The following is a 25,258-nucleotide window of genomic DNA, read 5'->3' on the forward strand; positions in this document are numbered from 1 at the left end:
CAGAAACATACAAGGCAGAAACAAGCAACAGTGCACTTCCGCCTTTTCAAACCCAAACATGCAGGTATTACGGAGCTTGTAAAATCTCCCGTGCAGCTGCTGCTAGTCTGAGGCTTCTCTCCATTTGTCTGGCACTCTTCTGTTCCCTGCAGTACCAGTCTCACAATGCAGTCAAATATCACCAGATTGGCCGGGCGCAGCGGCTCACACCTGTAATACCAGCACTTTGGGAGGCCAAGGCGGGCAGATCACGAGGTCAGGAGATCGAAACCATCCTGGCTAACACAGTGAAACTCCGTCTCTACTAAAAATACAAAAAACTAGCCGGGCGCGGTGGCGGCGCCTGTAGTCCCAGCTACTCGGGAGGCTGAGGCAGGAGGATGGCGTGAACTCAGGAGGCGGAGCTTGCGGTGAGCCGAGATGGCACCACTACACCCCAGCCTGGGCGACAGTGTGAGACTCCGTCTCAAAAACAAACAAAAAAAAAAGCCGGGCACGGTGGCTCAAGCCTGTAATCCCAGCACTTTGGGAGGCCGAGACGGGCGGATCACGAGGTCAGGAGATCGAGACCAGCCTGGCTAACACGGTGAAACCCCGTCTCTACTAAAAATACGAAAAACTAGCCGGGCGAGGTGGCGGGCGCCTGTAGTCCCAGCTATTTGGGAGGCTGAGGCAGGAGAATGGCGTAAACCTGGGAGGCAGAGCTTGTAGTGAGCTGAGATCCGGCCACTGCACTCCAGCCTGGGGGACAGAGCGAGACTCTGTCTCAAAAAAAAAAAAAAAATTCACCAGATTGATCCATGTGGGAGAAAGGCCAAAAAGAATCAGCGAAAACCTAAACTGGCCCATTCAGGACAGGCAGTATGCAGGGAATGGGAGACCCCCTGTCAGAGCCACTGGATGACCCTGAAATTCTGGGCTAAGGAAATCAGGGCAGGCCGTAACTGCAGAGTGGAGCTAAGGTGCCTCTTTACATGATTTATTCCTGAGGATGGTTCTTCTTGCAGAAGCTGAAGCCAGTTACTGTTGTGCACACTCAGGGGCCACCAACTGCACCTGGGCAGCAGGGCCTGGGCAAAATCGGGACCACCAAGGTATGCCAGGGCGCTCTGAGGGGAACAAGCGTGCTCTGACTGCACCTGGCCTAAGGCTGCTCACCCAATCCCACTACGACCAAATCTTGACTGCGACTGGAGTGCTTTTAGCCTGAAAGATGAGGGATGTGAGTGCAAAGCAGAATGAGGCTATTTAAAGCTCCGGCCACGTGAGCAAAAACACTAAGATACAGAACTGGCTCCATTTCCAGTTCATCAGGGACACGATGTCCCTAAACAGAGACGACACCATCATCAAGGGACCTCCACCCCCGTCCCACACCATGGTGGCTGTGGCATTCTCCTTTCACACCTCTCTTTCAGAAATAACCTGAGACAAGCCTTGTGAAGCCCACCTGTCTCCCCGGAGACCCGGAGCCGCTGGCCGTTGCAGAAGGCGCCCCGGCCCCGCCGGCCCGTGTACAGCCGCTCCTCCGTGCAGTGGTAAATCACTCCGAATTCCAGCTGTGGGCGGCAGAGGCAGGACAGAAAACAAAGACGGTTCACTCATTTGATGTGGAAGAAAAACATCGTCATTCAAAGATGAAGGCTGCCCTAGGTGTTAGGATAACACATGACACTGTGACAGAAATTACCTTTCCAAAAGCAACTGAGAAAAAGCAGTGCCTGCATTTAAAATGAGACCTGGACATAAAAGCAAGCTTGCTTTTGCTAAACAACTACATTTTAAAACATATTCGGACTAATAAAGCTTTAAAAACTAACATCGAAACGAGCATTAGTAACCAGAAGTTATTGAAAAAGCTTAATTTTTTAGAAAGGCCCCTTTTGTTGCTGGAAAAAAAGAAGGTTACTTGTGACTCTAACCAAACCCCATAAGAAGTCCTCAGAACTGCTGATGGGTGAGGAGAGAATGCATCTGTAAAGCCAGCAGGATCTCAGAAGCCCAAGGCCAGCCCCAGCGAGGAAGAGGTGGCGCTGCAGACTGGGGACTGATCCGTGAGCAGGCAGTGCACTGAACAGCGGCCCCATTGCCCCACATCGGAGGACAACGCGTCAGACCACAGCCTCCCAGGATGAAGCAGCAAAAGGAAGAGGTCAGCGTGGAAAAGGACGGGGGCCCACGACCGCATGCCTCTGTGACCTTTCCTCTTCCGACTTTTCACCACTCAGGGTGAACAAGGGCCAGTGTGCTTGTTTAGCAAGTTAGCCAAGTTTTCACCTCTCTGGAAAATTTTAAAAAACACCCCGGCCAAATGCCTTAGGAAAGCCTTGGCCAGCCCTGGGGTGAGCACAAGCACCCTGGAGTGGACACCCCAAGCTACAGAGAAAGGGTTTATTTCTGGGGGTTGGGGGTGTCATTCGGTCCACGCTACTCAGAGCCTGCAGCTGTCTGGCAGCATTTCGTCATCCTTCCCTGTCCAGTACCCTGGCTTTAAAGGAATCCTCACGACCAGGTCAGTCCTAGAATTCAGCTGGTTCCTGAGGCCTGTGAAGGGCTCCCAGACTGCAGAGGAATGTCCCAGCCCCAGCCCACCACCATAAGCCAGGAGCTCCCGTATTCAGTCTAGGAACATAGGACAGACCCTAGTCGACCCAGAGAAGGGCGGAGGACCTAGCCAGCTGTTCCAGCAGCCCCTTCGCACAGTCACAGAGCATCAATCAACCCCTGAAGTATTGCTCAGCCTCCCGCCCACGCTGGGCACCACAATACGATTTAACAGAGAGAAGTCAATCATCGCATCCTTAGACAAATTACAGTATTACAATTCTTATCTTCAGCTTAAGTACTTTGAGATACTTTAGTACTTAACTTTAAATACTTCAACTTAAGTACTTCTCTCAGCTCCCCTGCCAGGGAGTCTGCACTGAGACTAAGGTGAAGCTGCACAAATGCTGCTCTGAAGCAGGATGCTTTGGGAGACACAGAGCACTCAGTCCTATTTAAATAAAACTGTTTCAATTACTTAGAAATTAAGGCTCTTCTCAGTGCTGCTGCTTGAATTACTTAATAGGGTTAAAACCTCAGCCCCACGCCTTCCATGCAGGTCCCACAACACTGTGTAGTTCAGAAGGCCTATGGGAACCATGAGAGAGCCACGTTCTCATGCTAATAACCAGAGGAAGATAAGAAAGAATTATTAGAATATTGAGATTAGGATGCTTTCCAAAAATAAGTGCTCCTTTTAGTTTGTGAGATCACACGCTCTAGGGTCAGCTGGAGATGCACTTGGACCGCTCACTTAGGACTTCCGTTTCCACAGCAGTGTCACAAATAGACCCGGGTACCACGGGGCCAGCCCTCCACAGGGGACAAGGGCCAGCCACAGAGCCCCACCCTGCACACCCCAAAGCCAGTCTGGACTTGTTTATTTTTCTCGGATTTGAAACCCACAGGCTTGGATTTGCCAGTCATGATTAAGGCACAGGGCAAACAGCAAACCAGGCGCACAGAGGCTGAAGCCAGAAAGGAAGGATGGCCAGAGGGAGCCCAGGGAGAGGCCCTGGGGACCCAGGCCACACCCGCACCTCTTGTCGAACAGCAAATCCAATGCTAACCGCCACAGTCGGGAATCTGCAAAGGAAAACAGAAGGGTTTATTCTCTGGAACAAGAGCGCAGCTCTCGGGAACCTGCGTGCCGTGCCGTCCCCACAGGCTCTGAAGGACCTTCCTACGCTCTGGGGGGGTTGGTTGTTTAAAAACTACTTCCCACAGTTCCACTAACTGCTTCCAAGACAAACAGAATAAACTGACCATGTTGTAAGACAGTTAACCTTGAAAGCAAACAGCACTGTGAAAGTCACATAAGACTGACGTAACTCAACACCCTCTGATGCCCAACTAGAAAGGATCTCAATCCTCTGTTTTCTGGTTCTCCGGACCTAAAGGGACAGCAGAGCCCTCCCCAAAGGCCAGATCCGGTCCCAGGTGGGGTGCCAGGCAGGTGGTCCCGGAAGGCACCACAGCCTCCCCACGGGGGCCAGCTCTGAGCCACAGCCCACCGTGCGGCACTGCTAGCCTCCCTGTGCCTGCCTGAGTGCCCAGTAGCCAGCTGCAGGGACAGCCATGGCTGCAGACAGCTTTCATGATCAGTTTGCCTGCAGTTTGGTGATTCGGCTATTGCTGCTCAATATCTTCAAATAATCCTTCCTTTACAGGCAGACCATTGGAGCTTAAAAACAGGCAGGAAAGGCTGGGTACTGCAAACTGACAGGAAAAATGCAAAACCAACTGTACACAAACGCAACTCTGACTGCCGGGGTGTGCGGGACCCTGGGGTGAGCCGCTGGCTTCCAGGGCGGATGCACCATGTGCCAGGCCTCACCCTTGTTCCCGTGCCCAGGAGAGCTTTCTCCCACTGCTGTGGCCCAGCACTGGTGGGCACAGGGGTGAACAGGCGCCATCTGAGTGGCAGCTGCTGGTGGCTTTCGGATGTCTTCAGACCACAATGACCACCACGGCTGTAGCGTGGGGTTCAGGAACTGTCAGAATCAGCTCTGCAGTCTGTTCTGAAATTGCTACTCTTTTCCCAGTCACCTCCCCAGTCCCAGGATCCCTCCAGGGGCACAGACAGGAAAGCACTGGAAACTGTCTCTGGAGCCACTGAAGACCCTTGGATAACGTGTGGCCTTCACCATGTGACAGGGCTTCACCTGCCATGTCACCATTATGAGCACCCTGGAACCACAAGCAGGCAGAAGCAATGGGGCTCCACTCAGTGACGTACTCTGGGGAGGAGAGCCCGGGGAAGGATCCTGCTTTCATTGAAATGAGAGGAGAGACTGATGACACATTTGCTGGCACCAGATGGCACGACTCCACTGCCTCAAAAGGGTCACCTTGTGTAGGCACAACTGAATTTTTTTTTTTTTTTTTTGAGACGGAGTCTTGCTCTGTCACCCAGGCTGGAGTGCAGTGGCGCGATCTCAGCTCACTGCAAGCTCCGCCTCCCGGGTTTACACCATTCTCCTGCCTCAGCCTCCCGAGTAGCTGGGACTACAGGCGCCCGCCACCTCGCCCGGCTAGTTTTTTTGTATTTTTAGTAGAGACGGGGTTTCACCGTGTTAGCCAGGATGGTCTCGATCTCCTGACCTCGTGATCTGCCCGTCTCGGCCTCCCAAAGTGCTGGGATTACAGGCTTGAGCCACCGCGCCCGGCCACAACTGAATTCTCGAGGCAGCTCACCTAGAAAAAGGCCGTGCTGAGCATGGAGTAACTTCATTTTTACATATAAACGTGCCATCAGAGGCAGATCATAAAGGAGCCCACACCGGGCTCCGCTCACCCTTCCTGCTCAGCGCGTGCAGCCCAGTGTGCAGGCGTGCACTGTGAGCGCCGGAGCGCGAGCCACCCGCCCATGGAACGGGAATCTCTCCAGGGTTCTCCAGAGCCAGAGAACTACCCTCTGTGAAAGCCACATTGTGCTCTGTGCCCCAGGTCCCCAGCCACCTGTGCGTGTAGACAGGCAGTGCAGCACCATCACCCACCCCTGTTAGAGAACGCCTGTGGTCGTGTCCCTGTCACCTTCACATCGCTGTCACTACACCATCCCCGAAGCTCCATTCCCTTCACCTCCCCACACGGGCCCCCCTGACCTCCCCAAACCTCCTGCTTTTTGTAACCACGAGGTTTGCTGTCATACAGGAAGATAGCTCTCAAATCTCACCCGTCACAGGCCACTCTCTACACCTCGGGCTCCGGCCACTGTGGGGCAGCACAGGCTTTGTATCCCAACCTCACCTTTTTCTCCAGTGGGGGTGGGGTGTGAGGGGAGTCAGACTCCTCGAAGGGGTCCTTGTTAAATGCAACGCAACATTTTTAACGTAACAAACTGGTTTTTAAACAAGTGCAGATTTCCTTACATACTCCAAGAGCCTCTCACAAATGGAAAATCTTATTTTAAAAATATCAAGATCTGAACATCTTTCTAACGAGACTATGAGCCTACTATAGGTTTGTTTATATATTCCTGCCTTAAAAAAATGCTGCTTATGAAAAGACAAAATCTCATGGACGAGGACGTGTTAAGCCCTGCAACGGAGACGATCCCTGCCCAGCTCACCTGTGCACAAAATTGCAGGTACCGTCAATGGGGTCGATGATCCAGGTCGGGTTGGGGGTGAGCACACACTTGGCCCCAGAAGCCGCGGCCTCTTCGGCAATGAACCTGCAGTGGAGGAACCTAGCCTGAGAAAATGCACCAAGGACACAGAACAACGTGCCTCAAATTACTTCCAGTTCCGTTCAAGAAAAAGGTGGCACAGCAAACGGATGTCATTATGGTTTCTCTGGGTCAAACAGAGGAAGAGTCTTTAAACAACCATGTGCTTTTTGACCTGCCTGCCAGCCAACCTACTCAGCAGGGTTTAGAACACAGAGTGGCACCTCAGTGCCGGCGTTCGGAAAGAGCACCAGGGATTCCAGCAGGCCAGGCAGAGAAACGCCAGCGCGAAGAACACTGGAAAACAAATCTTCGGAAGCAAAACTAAACTCGGCTTTAACTTCAGTCTGGAGGGGAGGGGGCTGATGAGAGATGACCAAGCAAGGTGGCCCAGGACTCTGACTTTGATTCTCCCAGTCGGTGCTGATACCTGGGCACCGAGGGGTTAAATGTCACTTGCAGCTGAGACCTCCCACGTCTGCACCCAGCCTGGCTCACCTGAACTGCAGACACAGGTGACGAACAGAGCCCCCCACAGCTGGGTCATTTCCCAAAGGTGCCCTTCCTGCCCTGCTCTCTGACTTCTCTGGTTTTTTTGTTGTCTCTTAAGAGAGAGGGTCTTGATCTGTTGCCCAGGCTGGAGTGCAGTGGTATCATCATAGCTCGTGCAGCCTCCAACTCCTGGATTCAAGCAACCCTCCTGCTTTGTTCTCCCAAGCAGCTGGGACTACAGACGCATACCAACACAGTCAGCTAATATTTTTATTTTTGTAGAGATGGGGTCTTGCTATATTGGCCAGTCACAAATCCAGCTTCCCTCTGGGAGCAAGCAAGGGTGGGGATGCAGGAAGGAGAGAGGCTGGGACACTCCCTGCCCACCCCTGCCCCATGTGCCCTGTGCAGGCTCCACTCCTCCATGTGGCCTCCTTGACACACTCCTGCTACAGGGACATGGGCTGCCTGCTCCTGCACTCTGCAGCAGGCCCTGGGCTGGCCCCTCCTTCGTAATGAGTCCCTCTGCAAACAAGGCCGCCTACAATCCTCACTTGAGTGTACATCTGTCCTGCTAGGAACCTGACCGAGACAATGTCCTCTCAAGATTCACCTGCACAGAAGGGAACTCCTGGTTTTCTCTACTTGCCTCTACCTCCACAAATGGTACCTCCCAGCACCCCCTGCTCAGGCCAAAAACAAGGGAAGGCACTCTCGCCCCATGGACTGTCGCCCTTTCTCCTGCACCCCACCGACACGCAGGCCCACACACACAGGGAAGGTGCCTGCGGTCAGGTGTGCTCGCAGTCTACCTTCTGCAGGCTCGTCCCTGTGGAGCTGGCCACTGCTTACACCTTCCAAAGGCATTCTCAGGATCAAAGAAAAGACCAGACCTAAAGCATTCAGGGCAGTGCTCTGCACACGTTTGGACCGTCCCAAGTTCACTAAGGGTGGGGCCTTGGGCAGGCACTGAGCAAACATCTGTTCTGTGCATGATTATGTGGCCTTGCTGAGAGGTTTTCTATCCGATTCCTGTGCCGGGTTCACACGTGCACTAGAGAAAAAGGAGACCTGCAGAGAATAAGAAAAAAAAATGACTGAAAAGCAAGCCGGGCACGGTGGCTCCCGTCTGTAATCCCAGCACTGTGGGAGGCCAAGACGGGCAGATCACCTGAGGTCAGGAGTTGGGAGACCAGCCTGGCCAGCTTGGTGAAACCCCATCTCTACTAAAAACACAAAAATTAGCTGGGTGTGGTGGCGTGCACCTGTAATCCGAGCTACTTGAGACTGAGAGAGGAGAATTGCTTGAACCCGGGAGGCGGAGGTTGCAGTGAGCTGAGATCACACTACTGCAGTCCAGCCTGGGAGAGCGAGACTCCGTCTCACTGCAACCTCCGCCTCCTGGGTTCAAGCGATTCTCCTGCCTCAGCCTCACGAGTAGCTGGGATTACAGGCGTGCACCACACCTGACTAATTTTTTGTATCTTTAGTGGAGACAGGGCTTCACCATGTTGGCCAGGCTGGTCTTGAACTCCTGATCTCGTGATACGCCCACCTCAGCCTCCCAAAGTGCTGGGATTGCAGGTGTGAGCCACCGTGCCTAGCCCTATGTCACTTTTCTATGCATAGGAGCTGCCGTACACACTGTAACCTGGTCCCCATCCACTCTGGGACCATCCTTCCATTGCTCAGTTATGAAGTTCATGCATGGGATGCAGAGTCATCCAGCCCCTCCATTTTGCTGATAAATTATCTAGAAATACACCCCTGGGATATGACAAGTGCACATGCATCATCTCAGGCTGTGCCACCTCCTCCCTGGCCCCCTAGAGAAACCCACAAATGAGTAGGGGCTTCTGAGCCAGGAAGACCAGGTCAGGTCAAGCCAGGGGCACTGGGCAAGACACCCAAGCAATCCTCAGCTGTTCCTGGAGAGCCCGGCAGGCTCAGTCTGCCCCTGGAGCTCTCAGCCTGGCCAGGCAAGGCAGATGAGATGCGATGAACCCAGGCTTCTGGTTCTTCATCTACACTGCATGCCGCGCTCCTTTCAGGAACTGCCTCTCCACTATCAGTTGTCCACATGCTTCGGGGTCAGGTGATGCATGGGCCCACCAGCCAGAGCCCCTGCTCAGGAACTGGTGCTCCCCAAACAGGTCTAGGAGGAACAAATGGTGGGTAGAAGCCACAATGGCAGGTGGCGCAGAGGGTGGGGAGCCTGTCTCCTGACCACAGCAGCATGCAGGTGACGCACAGATGATGATTCCACTTAGGGCGTGACCCTGAGTGCTGTCAGCACTGCCAGTTTTCCTAGAAATTTCAGGCACTAAATCTGTTTTCCACGTCTTGTGTAGCTACGTGACTTTCCTCTTCTGCAATGACGTTTCTAAAGAAAACACTCCACACCCTGAAAACACACATACAAGGAGCAACTGCCAAAGCTTAAACTGGGCACAAGGTTGACAAAGCAGTGAACAGATATGACTCAGGTCCAAAGGGACTAGAAATGACTCAGGCACAAAGGTAAGTTTCTAAGAAACTGAGGAGGAATGTGCGATTCTTCTCCTTTTCAAACCTGACTTCAAGTAGGAAAGTGAAGCAGTGCAAAGAAAACCGCCAGTGAGCCCTGAAGGAGGAGGCAGTGTGGGTCTGCATGCACTGACACCCCACACCCACGACAGCTCAGGCTGCAGCACCCAGACCACCCACACAGCGTGCCCACGTGCCTCCCAGGATGTTCGGGAGCAGGAGCTGTGTCTGTTCATTTGCCAGACGTGTGGGACACCCTTTAGGGAAGTCACCAAGCAGCTTGTTTTCCCAGCAGCAACTATTAATATAAGTTAATCTGTTAACAAAGCTTCTGCTCTGTGTAACCTTCATTATTTATCTATTTGTTTTTAGGTTCATTTAGTGTAACCCAGCAAGTACTTACAGAAATCTTTTTTTTTTCTTGGAGACACGGTCTCACTCTGTCAGCCGGGCTGGATTGCAGTGGCACAATAATGGCTCACTGAAGCCACAAACCGCTGGGCTCAAGCAATCCTCCTGCCTCAGCCTCCTGAGTAGCTGGGACCACAGGCGTGCATCACCACACCTGACTAACTGCCTCACATTTTTTATGAGAATAACTCTAAGTACCCACAGTGAGCACTGGATGTTTTTCAGCAGCTGATCATTCATACTCTACAGCTGTCTTCCTCGTCACCCGCCTTGTGTACAACTCTACCCATGAGCCTGCCTGCCCGTCTGCAAGGTGGCACGCATCCCCCTTCCCACCTGCCTCCTGCTTGTGGGCAGCAGGGAGCAGGGCTTCCGTACTGGCTGGCTGCAGCGCTGTGAAGGCCACAGCAGAGGCGTGAACTGTGCTTGGTCTTTGCAGGCACCACAAATACTTCCCTGGTACACGGGAAGAGATGTACAATTTTTATTCACTTAAACCTGATTTTACTCATGTAGGAAGCAAATACCTGTGAAACAGAATATTCTACAGCTCTCTGCAGAGGGAGTGTGGAGAGTCTGCTCTGCAGACATGACTGTGGACAGATGTGTGAAATCATAAAAGACTTTCCTAAAAGCCACTGGAACATCTACATACAATCCACCACATAGGCTGGGCACGGTGGCTCGCACCTGTAATCCCAGCACTCTGGGAGGCCGAGGTGGGTGGATCACTTGAGGTCAGGAGTTCAAGACCAGCCTGGCCAACATGGTGGAACCCCGTCTCTACTAAAAATATGAAAATTACCCAGACATAGTGGTGCCTGCCTGTAATCCCAGATACTTGGGAGAGTGAGAAAAGAGAATCGCCTGAACCCGGGAGGCAGAGGTTGCAGTGAGCCGAGATTACACCACTGCACTCCAGCCTGGGCTACAGAGCGAGATTCCATCTCAAAAAAAAAAAACAAACCCACAATATAAATAGGAAAAAAAACAATGCACATGACTAAACTTAGGGAAAGAAAGAACATTCCATATCCCTATCCAATAGACAAGAGGAAAACAGCAACTGGGTTAAGGCTAAAAGTTTAGTAACAAGTTTATTATAGAATATTATATCCTACTGCATAACTGAACCACTTTTTAAAAAAAAATACTTTTAACAAACCCTCGTTATAATGTTGACAGCCAAGCGCCTTTAAGCCTCTTTTTTTGTTCTTTTTTTTTTTTTTCTGGCTACTTAGTCTGTTTAGCCTGTGACAAGAAAGCCAGGATCATCCCTGCAGTCCACAAAGGAGATGATTTATGACACTCTGTCCCCATCTTCACAAGCCACTGCCCAGTGGGAAAACCGCTGGATGTCAGTGTCCAGCTGGTGGTGGCTGGGAGCATGTTTTTCCCATGTCAAGGACTCCGTTTGATGTTTTGCTTGACTCACGCATTCAACAGACACCGCTCTGTGACGGGCACTGCAGGGCAGCAGGTTACATAGCGGCTCTGGAGCAGGGCTGGGAAGACAGCTGAAAACACTAGACCCCTGCACTGCCGGCCTCATCTCTGGGCCCAGGCCAACCCAGAGGAGCTCCAACAGGCTGCTCCGCAGAAGGAACAAGGACGGGGTTTCTATCACTATAGTTCAGGGATGCTATCTTTTCCAAGCAGCTACACTTGTATCTCACTCAAAACATCATCTGAAAACAGGTTCAGGCATCCCACAAAGCCAAGGCATGCCAGGAGACAGCTAACGTGGCCAAGGCCAACAGCAGGCTCCAAAGACCCAACCTATAAAAGCTCGGCCTTAGCGTGCTAGTTTGCTTATTTATTTTTATTTTTATTTTTATTTCTGAGATGGAGTCTCACTGAGATGCCCAAGCAGGAGTGCCATCTCGGCTCACTGCAACCTCCGCTTCCCAGGTTCAAGCGATTCTCCTGCCTAAGCCTCCCAAGTACCTGGGACTACAGGCGTGCGCCACCATGCCCAGCTAATTTGTTTTCATATTTTTAGTAGAGACAGGGTTTCACCATATTGGCCAAGCTGGTCTTGAACTCCTGATCTCAAGCTGTCCACCCACCTCGGCCTCCGAAAGTGCTGGGATTACAGGCATGAGTCTCTGCGCCCAGCCCTGATTTGCTTTTTGTCATGTTACAAGTTAAATGCTGGGACCTCAAGGATGACCACGGTCAGGGCCCTCATTCACAGGTGAGGAGTTTGAGGCCCTGAGTGGTAAGATTTGCCAAAGCTGCTAGGGCCAGTGACAGAAGCAAGTTTGTTTTTTTGTTTATTTATTTATTTATTTATTTATAGACAGAGTTTTGCTCTTGTTCCCCAGGCTGGAGCGAATGGTGGGATCTCAGTTCACTGCAACCTCTACCTCCCAGGTTCAAGTGATTCTCCTGCCTCAGCTTCCTGAGTAGCTGAGATTACAGGCACACACTACCACGCCCAGCTAATTTTTTGTATTTTTAGTAGAGATGGGGTTTCACCATGTTGGCCAGGCTGGTCTCAAACGCCTGACCTCAGGTGATCCACCTGCCTCGGCCTCCCAAAGTGTAGGGATTGCAGGTGTGAGCCACTGTGCCCAGACTATTTATTCTTTTGTTTTGAGACAGGGTCTCACTCTGTTGCCCAGGCTGCAGTGCAGTGGGGTTTTTCATAGTGGCTGCACCAATGTACATTCTCACCAACTGTCTGCAAGGGTTCATTTTAATCTACATGTATCTTTTAAGACAAGGTCTTGCTCTGTCACCCAGGCTAGACTGCAGTGGCAGCATCACAGCTCGACCTCCAGGACTCAAGCGAGCCTCCCACCTCAGCCTCCCAAGTAGCTGGGAACATAAGTGTGCACCAGCATGCCCAGCTAGTTATTTTTTTGTAGAGATGGAGATTCACCATTTTGCCCAGGCTGGTCTCAAACTCCTGGGCTCAAGCAATCCTCTGACCTTGGCCTCCCGAAGTGCTAGCATTACGGGCATGAGCCACTGCACCCCACCAGAAGCAAGTTTAAACCTTATCATTCTTTGATTCAGTCTACACCTGTCTTCCAGGTCAAGGACCAAACCTTTGGATTTCATGGATGAGTGATATAAAATAATAAAACTGGGGAGCCTGTATCAGGTTTTATTAAAAATGTCTATCTGGCCGGGCGCGGTGGCTCAAGCCTGTAATCCCAGCACTTTGGGAGGCCGAGACGGGCGGATCACGAGGTCAGGAGATCGAGACCATCCTGGCTAACACGGTGAAACCCCGTCTCTACTAAAAAATACAAAAAACTAGCTGGGTGAGGTGGCAGGCGCCTGTAGTCCCAGCTACTCGGGAGGCTGAGGCAGGAGAATGGCGTAAACCCGGGAGGCGGAGCTTGCAGTGAGCTGAGATCCGGCCACTGCACTCCAGCCTGGGCGGCAGAGTGAGACTCCATCTCAAAAAAAAAAATGTCTATCTTAAGTCTATCTTTAATATCATTTCATGAAAGCCTAAAATCAAGGAAAGAGAAAAGCTTAGAATAAAAGTCTTTCCTAAGGCAGGATGAGAAGCAACTTCATATTAAATATATTGTTTAAGGGATATATTTAAATACTTTGAAAGCAGAAAAAAAATCACAATGTCCTGTTTTATAATATGTATACAATTTTCTCTCATCATAAATTTATCAATTTTTCTATTATCTAAAATACAACAAAATCCCCAAGATTTACTTTCTTTTTAATCTTAGTCATTGGCAAAAAAACTCACTTCACATACGTATGCTGAAAAACAAGTTCATTTGATCTCAATTTTTGAGGCACACCGAGCAGAGAAGAAAACAGCCGCGTTCACCATGTCCGCACATTCGCCCTCAGAGCTGGGGGAGAGGGGGCGACACACAGACTGGGGCTGACCGTGGTGCGGCCAGAGTCCACTGGCTTGTGGGCTAGAGTCTGGGCCAGCTTTCAATCACTGATTCCTGGACAGGTGTGTGGGTCTGACCCTACCAGGGGGCCTTTTCAGAGATGGAGGCTGGTGTCCGCCCCGGGCACGCTCCCAGGTGAGACTGCCTCCCCTACCTGTAATCCCCTGCTCTGGGTCATGGTTTTCTAAAGGAGCTCTGGAGCCTGGCGGTCCCTGGCAACCCTAAGGCTGCAAGGGTGGAGGGAGGTACCTGTGCTCACCCCATAATACATTAACTGTTACCTTGTGTACACAACAGCGAGTATCTAAATTTACCTTTTACAAATGGAACCGACTGCACACATAAACACAACAGTGGATTGCGTGCAATCTCAGAGTGCGGTTTGTCCAAGTGACCTGACTGAAACACATCACAGCCCCAATAACTTCACTGTGCCTGGTCTTGCATCTCCTCCAAGCCTTTACCAGACCCCACACAGATGAGCCAGCCCTCCCCTGTCATGGCCACATGGATCATCACCACAGATACCTCCAGACCAATATGGTTAATAAAGGACCCGGAAACAGACGGCTCATCACTGCAGCATGTTTCCTCTCAAAGAATCCATATGATAAATTCTTTTGATATTGCCCTTTGATTAAAATTAGTTTATTTATTTTTCAAGACGGAGTCTTGTTCTGTCACACAGGCTGGAGTGCAGTGGTGTGATCTCGGCTCACTGCAACCTCCGCCTCCCAGGTTGAAGCAATTCTTCTGCCTCAGCCTCCCGAGTAGCTGGGACTACAGGCCCACGCCACCACAATGGGCTAATATTTGTATTCTTAGTAGGGACGTCGTTTCATCATGTTGTTCAGGCTGGTCTCGAACTCCTGACCACGTGATCTGCCTGCCTCAGCCTCCCAAAGTGCTGGGATTACAGGTGTGAGCCACCCTAAAATTAGGTTTTAAAAGGCTTTTTAAAAATCACAAACACTGGGGCCGGGCGCGGTGGCTCATGCCTGTAATCAGCACTTTGGGAGGCCGGGGCGGGCAGATCATGAGGTCAGGAAATCGAGACCATCCTGGTGAAGAAGGTGAAACCCCGTCTCTACTAAAAATACAAAAAATTAGCTGGGCGTGGTGGCAGGTGCCTGTAGTCCCAGATGCTCAGGAGGCTGAGGCAGGAGAATGGCTTGAACCCAGGAGGTGGAGGTTTCAGTGAGCCAAGATAGCGGCACTCCAGCCTGAACAACAGAGCGAGACTCCGTCTCCAAAAAAAAATCACAAACACTTTACATTCTATAACTATTGTATCCAATGCCAGGGATCCTGACCTCCAGCAGAGTAAAGAAATAGGAAGTAAGAGAAGCTTAAACTCAAAGGTTCTCAACAAAACAAACATGAGCCACTGGCAGACAGAAATTCAGAGGGAGAGCTGGTAACCTTGAGGTAACCTAACAAGTTAGAAAAAAACGACGGGAAAAAAGGAAGGTAGTGTTTTAACACTGGCTTGTTCTTTCATTTATATAATCATTCACAGAAAGAAAAAAAAAAAGAGCCAGGTGGAGTGGCTCCTGTAATCCCAGCTGCTCAGGAGGCTGAAGCAGGAGGATCACCTGAACCCAGGAGTTCAAGGCTGCAGTGAGCTATGATCACACCACTGCACTCCAACCCAGGCAACTGAGAAAGACTCTCTCTTAAAAAATATATAAAAATAAATGTAAAGAAAAGTATTTTAAGCCTACCATGTGCTGAATGGACACTGAGGGAGATTACCATCTATATTTCTGCCACCTAAGTCCATATAAACCTGGAACCTGACAGCTGTAATACCCTACAGCCAGAAATCCAATAACTGATATTCCAGTTTTTGGATGAAACATCTTTAAGAGATTCTACATAACGAAGAAAAAAGATCCCTTGCATCCAAGGTACTGGTCTTCAACATCTACACTGCAGAACTCCAGAGGTGAGGGGGGGCCTCAGAAACCCCCAGACTTAAGAAGATGTTTCAATCTGGGGTTCATGGCTCCCTTGAAACGCTATGCAAAATGCTGTGTAAATATTTTAATTTTTCTGAAGATTAATAGCTAGCATCAAATACTCAAAGGGTGACCCCAAAAAGGTTGAGAGGTGCTCATACAGGCCTCCTGTGGGGACAGCTCTGGGGCCCAGCTATGGCGGCCGCTCCCGCTGTGCCCTCTGGCCTGGGTGAGGGGCGTGCATCACTAAGCACTGGTGGTGGGCCGGGGACCCCACGCGGCTGCCAGCGCCACTCGGCATCCCATCCTCCTGGGAAAGTTGCCCGGGCAGCTGGGCAAGCACAGGCCACCAGGGGACATCACCGCTCCAGGCTTCTTAGGGCGGGTCGCACTTCTTTGGGTCCTTCCAGAAATCACAAAGGTTTGGTACAGGGGGTGCAAGGAGCTTTTCCTGAGCGTGTGTTGCAAAAAGAGCTGCTTCGATACTCATAAGAGGATGCATTGACACGATGGTTGTTAAGATGACAGTAAAAAGAATGAGAACAGGGCTGAGTTTGCTTACTAAGTAACTGACAAATTGCAGGTCAGGCTGCATGGCTTAGGGCTTCATGTCTGACCACATCAACACGTGGCAGAGCCCCCCACCCCGGCAGACCCTGCGTTCTCTAACACGTGGCAGAGCCCCCGACCCCGGCAGACCCTGCGTTCTCTAACACGTGGCAGAGCCCCCGACCCCGGCAGACCCTGCGTGACCCCGGCAGACCCTGCGTTCTCTAACACACGGCAGAGCCCCCCACCCCGGCGGACCCTGCGTTCTCTAACACACGGCAGAGCCCCCCACCCCGGCAGACCCTGCGTTCTCTAACACGTGGCAGAGCCCCCCACCCCGGCGGACCCTGCGTTCTCTAACACGTGGCAGAGCCCCCGACCCCGGCAGACCCTGCGTTCTCTAACACGTGGCAGAGCCCCCGACCCCGGCGGACCCTGCGTTCTCTAACACGTGGCAGAGCCCCCCACCCCGGCGGACCCTGCGTTCTCTAACACGTGGCAGAGCCCCCCACCCCGGCGGACCCTGCGTTCTCTGTGTGTGGCCAGGGCTACTGGGGGTGTTTCCCAGAGGAGTGCACCTACCTGTGTGAAGGAAACCTTTCTCGCAACTCAGAAATAATTAAATCTTCCACAAGGTGATCCGTTTCTGTCACAAGATCTGCGGCTGATGTTTTCGTTGAGACACGTTTTTCCTCAGTAAGGGCTTTTCTGATGATCTGAAATAAAAGTACAGGATTTGGGTTAAACATGCAAACATCCTCCTCCCAGGCAAAGGAATTCTCCACTCCTTTGAGTCCCCTCTGCATTCAGCCTGCCATGGGGAGGGGGCAGCGGGTGTGGCTCTGTGGGTCACTGACTTCTTGCATCATTGACCTCAGAGCTAATATCACAGCCCAGGCTCTCTGGTTTCCAGTGAGTCTTAATGACTCCAGCATTATTCGTTACAAGAATAATCATTTCTCCATTACTTGAAATTATTTGAAATTATTTTGTCCTACCTGTGAAACAATTTCTCTCTGAGTAAAAGAAAAACACAGGGGTTTTGAAAAGAGCATGAAACTTCCTCTGTAAGAACTGCCCAAAACAAGATCATGTTACACACCTGTGCCCCGTATAATCCCATGAATTCAAATTTAGGAGATTTCAGTGTAAAGTAAAAGCTTATTTTCCCTAATTCACTTTATCCCATGAGATGGGACATGCCCTGGAATCTGATTGTAAATGTTCCCACTGAGAGACCTGAAAGAGCTAAACTGTGTTTCAGGAACCATGGCCAGCTCTCACTGCCGCTCTCACAGCATCAGCTGTCTCAGAGTTCATGCAGGGATCCACAGGGCTGAGCTTCAGCACAGGCTCCACAGCTGTGCAAGCTGCCAGCACAACACACTGGTCTAAACCCATCACAGCTAAACACAGAAGCAAGGACTGGGATGGTCCCAAGAACCCCAGGAAAACCCACAGGAAGGGATAAAGAGTGGCTAATCAGTCCCTGGACAACTCCAGAGGGACGCGTTCTGGTCCAGTCCAGGCCTTTCTTCTCCTTTTTGTTTGTTTTGTTTTATTTTAGAGACCAGGTCTCTCTCTGTCACCCAGGCCGAACTATGGTGTCACAATCACAGCTCACAGCAACCTCAAACCCCAGGGCTCAAGTGATCCTCCCACCTCAGCCTCCCCAGTGGCTAGGACTACAGGCATGTGGTACTGCACCCAGCTAACTTTTTATTTTTTTAAGAGACAGGGTCTTGCTATGTTAGCCAGGCAGGTCTCAAACTCCTGGGCTCAAGAGATCCTCCCACCTCTGCCTCCAAACGTGCTGGGATGACAGGCATAAGCCACCGTGCCCAGCTCTTGCCCATTTCTGTCTGTCTTAACAACTTGGTGTCTCCATCATGATGACAAAGTCAGAGCACCTAAAAACGAACTCAGAGCCTTCTTCCAAAACCAGCTACATCCCAAAATCCTGTATTTCTCTGAAAAGGACCATCAATCGGCCAGGTACCCAGACGTGACATCCATCATGGCTTCTGATAAGCACACACCAAGGACCTGCTAATGCCAGGCCTTCTGCTGCCAGAAGCAGCACATGGGGAATTCTACAGAACAGGCAGGAGCCCCCGAAACTCAGCCTCCCACATGCTCCTCCCCACGGGGCCACAGGCGGCCGCCTGCTCTTCTCACTGCCTGCATCCCAGAGCTGGCCCATCCCGTACTGAGCCGAGGCAGTTTTTGTTTTAATCTTGGTTGCAAAAATAAGAGAGATAGAAAATTCAGAATGTGATAGGTCATACCAAAAAAAAAAGCATACAGCGTCCACACAGTCATGTCCACTGGGTAGCCTAATACTCCAGGACTTCATATTCCTATGACACCCTCCAGCTCGCACCACCCAGGCCCTGCCTCTGGCCAGGGTTCGCCATTTCCTGCCCACTGCCGCCAGGTCCGTTTTCTCAAATCACCAATGTGCACACAGCACTCTCAACCAATCAGGCTCCACAGGCCTTGTCTGTGAATCTCACACTCCTCACATGTGGCTCCCGTAGCACCTGCCCACGGTCCAGGACCCTCAACCCCGAGCTGGCCAGACAGGCCTTCGGCACAAAGTTTGTCTCATGTGTGGCCACGGTGATTCCAGGCATGTGTGTGTCTCTGTTGTGTACCTGTGTGTGTTCATGTGGTGTCAGGGTGTGTATGTCTCCGTGTGTATCTCTGGGTGTGTGTGTTGCTGTGGTGTGAGAGGATGCAGGGTGTGTCTCTGTATCTCTGGGTGTGTATGTATCAGCGTGGTGTGGGAAGATGCAGGGTGTGTGTGTCCCTGTGTGTTATCTCTGGGTGTGTATGGATTTCTGGGTGTGTGTGTGTGTTGGTGTGGTGTGGGGTTGTGGGGAGTGTGTACATAGAGCTGGGGTGAGAAAGGCGCCCTAACCAGGGGACACAGCCCCAGAGAAGCTATGGCAGCAGCGCCTCTGGGATCTCGAGGAAGGGCAGACGGTGCCGCACAGGTCTGACTGGGGTCTGAGAGCTGCTTTTCCGGCAAGCTCTGTGGTGACCCCGATGCAGGGGTGCTCACTTGAGTAGCATGGAGCTAGAGCAGGTTCTCAAACCCCCACATGAAGAGGGCCACTAGGAGACCAGAATGTTCCATCTCCGCAGGTGGGGAGGGCGGGGGGGGTGGGTTTTGAACCAGCACCCCCGGTGAGTCCAGGACCTCCCCACCCAGGACCACCACCTGAGAAGACAGTGGCTTTGCTTCACACTTGTGGCATCCCCACATGGGGAGCAGAACCAGCACCCCCGGTGAGTCCAGGACCTCCCCACCCAGGACCACCACCTGAGAAGACAGTGGCTTTACTTCACACTGTGGCATCCCCACATGGGGAGCAGCCGTAAAGCTACCTGCAAGGGTGGATGGTATTCCCGCCGTCCACCCTCGCGGCCTCTATGTAGCAGCTGGAAGGGGAATTTTCAGACACCAATTACATCACATCACTTTACTGCAGAAAGTGATCCAATGGCTTCCCGCTGCTCACAGAACACATCCCAAACCCCAGGGCCCTTGGGAAACTCCAGATCCCAGGGCCAGCCCTTCACAGCTCACCGCACAGGTCAGCCCCAAGTTGCTCCCCTGCTGCGCTCTGGGGTTTTCTCACAGATCCTAACCAAATCTGTTTCTGCCCCAGGGGCTTCCTGTTTTCTGATCCTGCTACAACTTATCGTGTCCCATCTGAAACCCCATCTGAAACCTCCTTCCTGTCAGTTTTGTTGTTGACCGTCTCTCCCAGGCAGGAGCGCGCCAGGGCAGAGCTCTTTCTGCTTCCCTTCTGTACCCCGAGCATCAGGAATGCTCCCTGGCATTCCACAGAGACACACACAGCAGGTACACAGAGTTCTCTGAAAGAATGAATGAAACACACATTGGGCTGCTTTAATAGACTGCAACGTTTTTCCAAACTGGAACACTAGTGTCTATGTGAGTGCTGACCGCCCAGGTCCTTCTGTCTGGCTGTTTTTCTAGTTGCCCTGTTGAGAAGATCCAACGCCTTCATCCACCAGTCCCACCTCCTGCGGCTAGACCAGATCTGCTTCCTGCTCTCAGACCCACTCTCCCGCACAGCCAGGCGCACTTCCTGAGACACTCACGGTGGCCATGCGTCTCCGCAGCAGGGCACTTGGTGGCGCCCTGTCACTATGCGGATAAAGTCAAAAGCCCTGAGGGGAGCTTACAGTAGCTTCCAGATTTGCCCTTGCAGCAGAGACCATCTGACCCCAAACGTCCAGTCTCCCCTTCTTCCTTTAGGAACAGAACCCCCAAGTTGGGGCAAGCACAGAGCCGCCTCGCAATCTGCATGCCATGCCTCCCATGCAGATATGTGCGGCCTCGGCACCACGTTCTGCCCCAGAGGATGGGACTGGAAGCAAGACCTGCAACTTCCGAGTCACATCCTCAAAGGACACTGCCTTGCACTTCCTCGTGTCCCATTCCCCCTGGCCACAGGCTACAAAGCAGTTGTGGTGCTGCCCATGCAGGAAGAGAACACCTCGGAGCAACAAGGGAGGACAAAGCTGGGTCCCTGGGTGACTTCGTGGAGCAGACCGCCCCACCCCCTACCTCTTACTAACTAGACTTCCTCTGCTCCTGTTACTGGCCTCTGTGAAGAAACCAAACTATCAGCCCAGCAGCTGCAGGCCTTTCCCGACTCCTTTCTCAGGTCCCCTCTCCTCCCCTCTGAGCTCTGAGAAGGCCGTGGCCCTGCCACATGGAATCATTAACCCTGGAGTCTCCTGATGGAACCGGCACTGCTGGCCTCAGCCAGCCCACTGTCCTCCTCCTTTATGACTCAGTTCAAACATCACCTTCCACATGAGGAGTCTCCAGCTTCTGCGGGCAGAGAGGGGCACTCACCCGACTGTGACTACAGCACTTACACAGGCCAACTGGCAGCCACAGCACTTATCACCCCATGTGTCTGCTCAACCAGCCTGGGTAAGGAACCCTGCCCCCTGTCTATGTCCACCTCCAACAGGCCATGGCGCACCCTGTATGGGGGCTGCCTCATGGGGGTCTCCAGGAACACCTGCTAAGTGAATGCATAGAGTCCTTGGCTGCTGCACACTGAGCTCACAGTTAACTAAATACTAGAGGACTTTTTAATATGTACTCTTGTGTCATCTTATCTAAGCTCACTGGTATTTATGCACTCAGTTTTCCACATTCAAAACATACACAGCTGTGTGTGTGGAGGAGGCGGGTGCTGAGGGCCCTCGGGGCAGCTTGGAGAACTCTGCTGCAATCTGGGTGTGTCGGCCAGGAAAACAGGGCCGAGTCATGGGTTACAGAGGGAAAGAGTGGATTCAGAGGCCGGGTGCTGTGTTGTGTTATGCTCTGTTGTTATTTTTCTCTTGAGACAGGGTCTCTCTGTTGCCCCAGCTGGAGTGCAGTAGCGCAATCTTGGCTCACTGTAGTCTTGAACTCCTGAACTCAAGCAATCCTCCCACCTCAGCCTCCCCAGTAGCTGCAACTACAAGCATGCGCCACCACGCCCGGATCATTTTTATTTTTATTTTGTAGAGGTGAGGTCTCACCATATTGCCAAGGCTGGTCTCAAACTCCTGGCCTCAAGTGATCCTCCCGCCTCGGCCTCCCAAAGTGCTGGGATTAAGACGTGAGCCACTACACCCAGCCTTCATAATCTTTTAAAATATTAACTGTTTTCTGTTTTTATTCATATTTATTATTGCAGTTTCTCTGATGACTTTCTTTGTGGGTGTGTTACAGGGAAGGCCATGGGGCTCGAACATGCCTGTGCCTCCTAGCAGCAGGGCAGGTGACCCTGTGGCCAGCCTCTCCCACTAGACCTGGCCTCACAATTGGGTGGCTGTCTTGCGTCAGGTGTGCAAGGCCCTTCACACCCAGCCAGGGCGGCACACCCCATGCCAGGCTCAAGCCCCCTCAGGTGTCCTCCCTCCTGCACCTCCATGTCTTTGGACACGATGTCCCTTGTGCCTGCGATGACATCCCTGGCCACCTCCTGCCTGTCTGTGCCCTCAGCCTCCATCTACTCCAGCACAGCTCCTCCAGGAGGCCGCCCGTCCACCCACTGCCCCGGCTGAGGCCCCTCTTCCTGGGTCAGCTACTGCACAGCCCACTGTACTTGGTCACTGCCCTGTCCCCTCCACTGGACCGTGCACTCCTCCAGGTTGGGAGCTCTGCATTTCATCCCAGTAGCTCTAGGAACTACCCTCACCCCTGGCAGGGGGCTGAAGCCAGCGACATGCACCCATATGCATCAGAAAGGGCTCTATCAGATGTACTCAAGGGCCTTGCATGCATGGGGGCTGCACGAAGTAGCTTCCTTCAGTCACCAACAGACAATGACACTAAGCTAACCTAAAAAAACTCAGAAGCCCTGTCCTGTAGCTCTTCATGAAGAAGACGTATAAGAAAAATTCCCTTCTAGGATGTAATTCTTGTTTTCAACAGTTTCATAACATCAGTGGGAGTACAGAGGGATAACGTACACTCTAGAATCAGCTCTGAATTCAAATTCTATATGGGTTCTCATGGCCTTCGTTTCCTCTTCTGTAATAACAGTCTATCTAACACATTGGGTTGTTTTAAGAATCACATGAGGGATTTTGTATGAAAAGGTCTTGGTACACAAACTGATTTGTTTACACACAGAAACTCACCAGTGTCAGTTGTGAGAACATGTATCTGAGAAAATCTAATGACTTTCTAAGCTAATTTTTGTATTTTTACAAAAAATAAGAACCTACCGTACATGCAATGTACAAGTTGCAAATGGGATGCTAAAATACTAGGTTAAGGCCTGGCGTGGTGGCTCAAGCCTGTAATCCCAGCACTTCGGGAGGCCGAGACGGGCGGATCACGAGGTCAGGAGATGGAGACCATCCTGGCTGACACGGTGAAACCCCGTCTCTACTTTAAAAAATACAAAAAACTAGCCGGGCGAGGTGGTGGGCGCCTGTAGTCCCAGCTACTCGGGAGGCTGAGGCAGGAGAATGGCGTAAACCCGGGAGGCGGAGCTTGCAGTGAGCTGAGATCCGGCCACTGCACTCCAGCCTGGGCGGCAGAGCGAGACTCCGTCTCAAAAAAAAAAAAAAAAAAAAAAAAACTAGGTTAAGAAAAGTTTAGGCCGGGCGCGGTGGCTCAAGCCTGTAATCCCAGCACTTTGGAAGGCCGAGACGGGCGGATCACGAGGTCAGGAGATCGAGACCATCCTGGCTAACACAATGAAACCCCGTCTCCACTAAAAATACAAAAAAATTAGCCGGGCGAGGTGGCGGCGCCTGTAGTCCCAGCTACTCGGGAGGCTGAGGCAGGAGAATGGCGGGAACCCGGGGGGCGGAGCTTGCAGTGAGCCGAGATCTGGCCACTGCACTCCAGCACGGGCGACAGAGCGAGACTCCGCCTCAAAAAAAAAAAAAAAAAAAAAAAAGTTTAATTCACAAATTGTCCTATGCTAAGAGAAAAGGTGATGAAAAGTGCTGTATTTCTAAATCAGTGAGACTCAAGCCGCCCTGCCCTTTGGCCAGGACCACATCCACAGGGCGGGGGAGAATGTGGGGTTGCCAGGTAAGTTCCTGCTGAACCCCTTTCCCACAGCTGTTTTCCCTCAGTCTTAGAAAGATTTTAAATACTCTCCACCAGCAATAAGTTAGGTATCCTGGTTTTTAATTAATGTTTTTCAGCTACTCGCTAACTAAGCATGCACTTCACAGACCCCTGTGGCTCGGGTCTCTCCTTCCAGTAGCCTTCTGTTAATGTGTAACATATACAATATGGGCCTGAAGTCACTGAAGCCTGAATTTCAAATCTAAAAGCAAAGGTCCCCATCAACTCCAGCTTCAGAGACATGCTAGACTCACATATTCATGGAGACATCCGAATATCTTTCCTGTCTCATCCCATCTCGGTCGTGTGCTCCTGTCCCCATCCGACCTTTATGCCTGTCACTGCGGGGCAGCTGGTATGTGCTCTGGAACCCAGGCTGTACGTCACCCACAGAGCAGCACGCTGGAGCCTTGCCAGAGTGCGGTTTCAATAGGCAACGTGTCTTTCTTTCCCTGTGTCAGGTCAGGAAGATGTGGCCACTGGAGGTGTGCGCCTGACAACACGCCCCATGGTTATGCTTCCAGATTGACTGCAACACCAGTGAATGTTTATGCTTCCAGATTGACTGCGACACCAGTGAATGTTTATGCTTCCAGATTGACTGCAACACCAGTGAATGTGCCGTGATGGTTCACTTTATGTGTCAACTTGACTGAGCTATGGGGAGCGCAGATATTTGGTCAAACACTGTTCTGAGCTGGGCGTGGTAGCTCATGCCTGTAATCCCAGCACTGGAAGGCTGAGGCGGGCAGATCATCTGAGGTCAGGAGTTCAAGACCAGCCTGGGCAACATGGGGAAACCCCGTCTCTACTAAAAATACAAACATTTTTAGCTGGGTGTGCTGGCGCATGCCTGTAATCCCAGCTACTCGGGAGGCTGAGGTAGGAGAATCGCTTGAGCCCAGGAAGTGGAGGTTGCAGTGAGCCAAGATTACACCACTGCACTCCATCCTGAGAGACAGAGCAAGACTCCATCTCAAAAAAAAAAAAAAAAAAGTTCTGGGTGTTTCTGCAAGGGCATCAGCATCTTAATCAGGAAAGTAGATCCCCCTCCTTCCTGTGCACAGGCCTTGTCCAATCAGCTGAGGCCCCAACAGAATGAAGCCCTGTGGCCTTCGAACTGGAACATCAGCTGTCTCCCTGGGTCTGCCAGCTGCCAGCCCTCCCTGCAGACTGGACCCACCCACCTCCTGCCAGTCCCGTTTCTCTGAAAAACCTGATACATGGGACAATCAATAAAACCTACCAGTTCATCAGGTACCCAGGTAATAACATGCCTATCACATGGTGTCATGTGGCACATGTGGTCAGCAGTTCAGCTGTTGATGCATCACAAATCTCTGCACAACCTCAACCCTGGGAGGAAGAGGAGGAGCTGGTCCAAGCAGACGTGGCTCCCAGGCCAGCCCACCTCAGGTTCTCGAATCCTCAATGCCTCCTTTAGTCTTGTGGCTATATTTCTCCTCACCTTGATATCTAGTCGCCCTCCGCCCTGACAAGGCACTGGCACCTTCCATACCAATGCCAGCAGCCACCGGCCACCCACATCCCAGCTGCATTCCCTGTGTTGGAGGCCCGTGGCCTG

General features: G+C 51.8%; 1 protein-coding gene across 5 annotated transcripts in view; it reads right to left on the bottom strand.

Moving 5' to 3' along the window:
• The window catches only part of IMPA2 (inositol monophosphatase 2), a 48,478-nt gene that overhangs the window by 13,567 nt on the left and 9,653 nt on the right, over nt 1–25,258 (bottom strand). For all 5 annotated transcript variants that reach the window (XM_005587192.4, XM_065534246.2, XM_074022942.1 and 2 more), the window contains exons 2-5: nt 16,623–16,756; nt 6,119–6,223; nt 3,585–3,630; nt 1,451–1,559 (exon numbers count right to left, since the gene is read on the bottom strand). In XM_005587192.4, coding sequence (XP_005587249.3) covers nt 1,451–1,559; nt 3,585–3,630; nt 6,119–6,223; nt 16,623–16,756 — 394 coding nt within the window. The remainder of the gene's footprint in view (nt 1–1,450; nt 1,560–3,584; nt 3,631–6,118; nt 6,224–16,622; nt 16,757–25,258) is intronic.

The sequence above is a fragment of the Macaca fascicularis genome, chromosome 18, assembly GCF_037993035.2.
Source record: "Macaca fascicularis isolate 582-1 chromosome 18, T2T-MFA8v1.1".
NCBI lineage: Eukaryota > Metazoa > Chordata > Mammalia > Primates > Cercopithecidae > Macaca > Macaca fascicularis.